The 6,000-nt window shown below is 32.6% G+C and overlaps 1 protein-coding gene across 2 annotated transcripts in view; it reads right to left on the bottom strand.

Moving 5' to 3' along the window:
• Window positions 1-135: 135 nt before the first annotated feature.
• The window catches only part of LOC121367596 (general transcription factor 3C polypeptide 1-like), a 236,243-nt gene continuing 230,378 nt past the window's right edge, over window positions 136-6,000 (bottom strand). For both annotated transcript variants that reach the window (XM_041491869.1, XM_041491870.1), the window contains exons 39-41: window positions 5,511-5,700; window positions 3,077-3,164; window positions 136-1,864 (exon numbers count right to left, since the gene is read on the bottom strand). In XM_041491869.1, the coding sequence (XP_041347803.1) occupies window positions 1,770-1,864; window positions 3,077-3,164; window positions 5,511-5,700 (373 nt within the window). In that variant the 3' untranslated portion in view covers window positions 136-1,769. The remainder of the gene's footprint in view (window positions 1,865-3,076; window positions 3,165-5,510; window positions 5,701-6,000) is intronic.

Here is a 6,000-nt window from a genome sequence, read left to right as displayed (position 1 = left end):
GTTAAATAAAACAATTCCTCCTTCTCTTGTCTGCAAATTTCTATTAAACTTGTAATGTCATTCGTTTTTTTATCTAAACTTGTGCTTAACATTGCTTATTAAAAAGTATTCTCAAAATATACAACAACTCGCTTACAAATTTCATTTTTGTTTATTTCAAAATACATGTACATGTGCTGCATTCGAGTGTACTCGTAATTAAAATTTCTACAATTTCCAACTTGAAAATAGCGTCTAAAACAACTTATAACAAAGAAAAACACCGCTAGCCGAGCAAACTTACCTTATGAATTTAGAAGAAATGTTTTTCTGAACGTTTTAATGGGTGTAGAAATGGGAAACTATTTGAATACTATTCCATGTCATTTCATTTGTGAAATTGACAATGCATAATTATAAAAATTTCATACTTTCAAATTGATAAAATAGCAAAATATAAAATTTAGTTGAGTTCAGCAAAATTATTTTAAAAGTTTTATTGTTTTTTTTTATTTAAAGATACTTTATTTATTATTAGTGAAAATAGCTAAATTTGTAAGTGAGATACATTGTTGTTATATTGCACCAAATGCACACAAGTAATTTGGGGTGGGGGGTAGAATGTCAATATCTGAGCACACCTGAATGCGGCATTAGATAATGTTAGGACTAGTGTATTTAGTTCAGCCATTTCTTAAATACTAAAAATCTAAAACCGCTAGACACCAAATCAATAGATAACAGCAGATGATTTGTAGAAAATGAGAGATCTGTATACCCTGATTATGGATTTAGCCCATATAAAATGACACAAAGATGAATATTAGTCCGATCATATGATAATGACATTTAACACTGATGAGCAAAAGTGTCCAAATAGGTTTTATCTTGCAACCAAAATCCATGAGGTCCAGTGTTAAAATAGAAAATGATGACTAGCTCCGTGAATGAAGGTCTTCTATATGACAGTATTATGAAGACTTCCTTCCTGGTGCTGTATTATAAAGACTTCCTTCCTGGTGCTGCATTTAGACTTAAGCTGAATTAGCTACAGCTTAAGACCTATATCTGGAAATCCTCTTAAAGTATAATTTAAAATGTCACCTATATACAACAAATGCACGTACAAATAAAACATATTTCTGTGGCACTGTTCTTTCTGTGTGAATTATAAACTAATAGAACTGTTATAGTACAGAATGTGATCATGCATTCATTTTAGATGAGCTTAATTAAGTTTCAAAGATGGACAATATGAGATGTAGATAAGCACCTGCATGTATCATAAATTATTAAATAAACACAGCTGTTTAGGAAAGTTACACATGACTCAGGAATAAATACTCTTGAAATTAAATTAAAACTAATTTTGCCTCTGTACAAACACCAGTATATGATATCCAGGTGCAGATTTACATGTAGGTTGGGCCCAAGAGACTAAACCCCCTCATTGTCTGTGCAAGGCGAAGAATCAACACCACCAAAGCACATTACATTACTGTTAGTGTTACAACACCCCTCTATTAAAAAATTCTGGATCTGTGTCATTTATACATGTATTTCATGTTCTTTCTGTGAGGATTAAAAACTAATATTGCCAGAGAGTTGAGCGTCTTAAGCTGGCACTTAACATTTCATAATGCAGTTTCAAGTCTTCCATAAAAACTTGATCTGGTCAACTTGCAGTCTTGTTTTCTCCGAACAAGAATTTAAGTTTTTATCAATCTGGTCAACTTGCACTCTTGTTTCGACTGTATGTCCTGATGTTGATGGAGAAGAATTCTCTACAATTAGCTGCACAAGAACGCTAAAAACTGTCCCAGTTTGAACGTGCAGTCAATGTTGGCCTCGTAAACCAGACTATCGGCATCGTAGCTGGTGTGGACTGAAACGAACAGACAAGTACATCTCATTATAAAGTGTTGGGAGTCTTTATATAATAAACAATAATGAAGTCTACTTTTTTGCATGAAGTTTTTGTTTCTGAACAAAACATAAAAGAAGATATACTATATATATATATATATATATATATATATATATATATATATATATATATATATATATATATATATATATATATATATATATATACTAGTATATATATATAACATATATAACAAACAACAAATATTAATTTAATTTTCTCTAATTTATTTTAAATTATTCAGTTTGAGTCCCATTAGGTTTTCTGTCTATTAAAATTGTCAATTTCTGCCTATTAAAATTGTCAATTTCTGTCCATTAAACTTAACAATACTATATAAAAAAATTAGAATATTAATTTAGTATTATTTAATTTATTTAAATTTATTCATTTTGAATGCCATTAGTTTTTGTGACATTTTAGATCCATTGTAAAAATCTACGGAAGTAATTTTATCATGGAAAAAACTAAATTATTAAAATATTTGCATATCTTTTATTGTTTGGTATACAGTAAAACCCCTCTAAACCGGACACCCTTGGGACCAAGACAGTTTTAAGTGTGATCCAGTTTAGAGAGGTTAAGTTCTGTCCTGGTGATTAAAAAGGGACTCTGTAAAACGTTCAGTTTGAGGGAATTCCGGTTTACAGAGGGTACGGTCTTGAGAGGTTTCACTATATTAAAGCATACTTCAAAACAATCAATAGTTTATTGGTATTGGTTTAATGATCAAATCCATATTATATATGAGTAGAAATACGTTATTTGTATGGATATGCATATTTAAAATTCAGCATACAAAATTGTTTAGGAATAATGAATTGAAAACAGAAAAGCCCAATAGTAAAGAAAACATGGAAGTGTATATTGATGGAATTCAAACATACTGCACTCATTTACAATGCTGAAGTGATTTAGTGCATGTTGCTTGTTTGCTTTGAACATTCGCTCTTATACTAATGACATCTGACAACTGTTTGAAAAAAACAAAGGTTTCTGTTATGTCAACACTTGACAACTTGTTGGAGGAAAACAGTTTTTTGTTATGTCAAAATGCTACGGATATTCCTTTTATCATAGCTTTCTCAAGTGTCAGTAGTAAAAGCAGCCTCTGTAGGAGACGAATAATTTCAGTCTTACATCAAGGTGAGATATTTATGCAACACGTACCAACTTGAGTTGAAGAGCTTCCAAACAGAGAAGACTTTCTGGTTTGTTTCAGATAGGTCTTTGACAGACATTCCAGCTCATCGAGAATCTGCAAATCAACATCAATTATTAATCTTTTATATTTTAATACAAATTCAAGAAACCATAGAGTTAAATGAATTAAACAAGCATGCTGAGAGTACTGCTAAAGCAATATATGTCTTCTACCTACCCAAAAAAAATTTCATAGCTTCTAAGTTCAAGGGACATAACTGTAAAAAATGGGTAAATTGCCATGGAAGTCATAGTTGATCTGTAGTGTTACAGCTCTACAGTCCGATGGTTCAATGGTCCAAATGTTTAACCCTAACCCTAGTCCGAAAGTTCAGTAGTCTGAAGGTTTATATACCTAACCTGGACCACTGAACCTTCGGACCATTGAACCTTCAGACTATAAAGCGGTCCCCGATCTGTAGCAGTACATGGTAAAACTACACACAATATTTCAGCTCAATATCTTGAGGCATTGTGAAAAGAAAGTCTGGAAAACTGTATGTGGGACGGACGGACGGACAAACAGACAGAACATATAGTCTCCTTTGGTAGGACCGGCAGAGGACAAATAATAAAACTATTATTACTTTAAACCATCAGCTCCCTTTCTTGATCAGTCTCTTCAACTTGAGACAGTCGGCAAAGAATAAAACATCTTTCTACAATTTCCTTTCTAACAATGTAGTTTATGAAAGATGAGGATAACATTTATACTGGAATAATTTCCTTGGTGAAAATGAGCTACAGGAAAACTTGAAATATATTTATACCTCACCAATTTCCTTTATGACAATGGTCTACAGACCTCACAAGAAATTCAAATTATAGAGCGATGTCACTTCTCTCTCACATTTTGAGAGAGCAAAGTTTTTAAACTAAGTGATTTTTTTAATTTTTTATTACAAATAATAAAATACAAATAATTTTGCCATCTTTATTTTTATGTTGCATTTATTTATTATGAGAAAGTATGTAAAACTAGTCACCAAGAAATAACATGTAATCAATGAAAACATAATACACATTAAAAATTAAAATAATTAATACCCAAACTATAGCAAATATTTTCATCTACTGTTCAAATGATCGAGCCAAAGGCTTATATTTTGATGCACAGGTCAGGCTACAAATATCATGCTCACAGATAATCAATGCATTTTAATATCAATTTCAACTTCTATTTCTGATAAGGATGACTTAATGTGGGATAATATTACTTGTTTTTTATTTTTTTGTCTTCCTCGTGTGCAACAGACAAATCCCTCCTTCTGCTGGCCGATAATTATTTCCATTGTCATACAGAGTTAAAGAGAGTGTGAATGTTTTTTTGTTGTTTTGTTAATGTAATTTAATTAGTATCATAACAAAATTGTATTAGGCCTAATAAAGCACAGTCATAACAGTTGTTCTCTAAGAAGGTGACTATCATAATGAAATGAACCACTGGTATATACCCGGTATAATACTTATTAATAACAAAACAAACAACTAGCATTAATAAAATGCATCAATAAGTAACTTTTTTAACTGAAACTAAAAATCAAAGCTTATAACCGGTCATTTACAATCTAGCTATGGGTCACAAAATGGTACTGAGCCATTGTGATCAAGGTACAGTATTAAAATTATTAGTGCAAAATAAGTGGCTTATGAATAAGTTTTCATTGAGCAAATTAAATTTTTTAATTAAAAAGAGTTCTATAAACCATTATACAAAATAAACGATAGAATTACTAGATGTTATACCCTTCAACAGTCAGTAGAGCATTTTACTTTTAGCGTCAGTCACGAATGTGGTCCGGTCTAGACGAGCATGATTTTGTGGCGCCAGTGTCACTTCGAAATGCTGAGATACTTAACAGGTAATTAGTATCTATAATAGATATTCCTCAAGTCCTTCACCATTGATCCGCAACTGTGTGCACTGCCAGTGGTCGCTGTTTTTACAAGGTGACACTGATGTCGCTCTAAAGGTAATGTCAGGACAAAGGAAGGAAGGAAATGTTTTATTTAACAACACACTCAACACATTTTGATTTATGGTTATATGGCATCAGATATATGATTAAGGACCATACAGATATTGAGAGAGGAAACCTGCTGTTGCCACTTCATGGGCTACTCTTTTCATTTTAACAGCAAGGGATCTTTTATATGCACCATCCCACAGACAGGATAGTACATACCATGGCCTTTGTTACACCAGTTGTGGAGCACTGGCTGGAATGAGAAATAGCCCAATGGGTCCACCGACAGGGATTGATCCTAGACCGACCGCGCATCAAGTAAATGCTTTACCACTGTGTCAGGACGAAGTAAAGTTGATCAAGGTGAAGTTTTGGCTCACTTCGTCTGCCGCATGAGGCTTGGTCTATAGAAAAGATGAAAAATAGATTTATACCTCAATGATTTCCTTGACGACAATGGGCTGTAGAGGAGAAAACTTGCGGATGACCCCCGCTTCGCTGACCCCTGGGTTTGTCATGATGTAAACAAGAAGAGATTCCATCAGAAGTTTGAGCATTGGCCGGTTCAGAGTACCTTCCGGTTTTCTCCATGGCCGACAGATCAACCGAACCTTTTCATACATGCTGCAAGATGAAATATAAATGGTTCAGTACACATTTCAAAATGTATTGCATTTGGCAATACAGTACCGGTAATTAAATTCCTTACATTCATTACAGTCTATTATCATCACATTGATAAAAATAACACTGTCATCATATCGGATGACGTCACTTTACATTGGTACTTTTTCTTATCGAACTTTTTGTGTTATTATTAGTGAGTATGTTTTAAATTTAATTCCAATGATTATCTGGGTTTTTTTAATTTTTACATTCATCTGTTTATGAGCAAAAACAATCATCTGCAAACGTATGTGTGAA

This window comes from Gigantopelta aegis, chromosome 3 (genome assembly GCF_016097555.1).
Source record: "Gigantopelta aegis isolate Gae_Host chromosome 3, Gae_host_genome, whole genome shotgun sequence".
NCBI lineage: Eukaryota > Metazoa > Mollusca > Gastropoda > Neomphalida > Peltospiridae > Gigantopelta > Gigantopelta aegis.
Note: the sequence above shows the minus strand (reverse complement) of the source record. Positions and strands in the feature narration are given on the sequence as shown.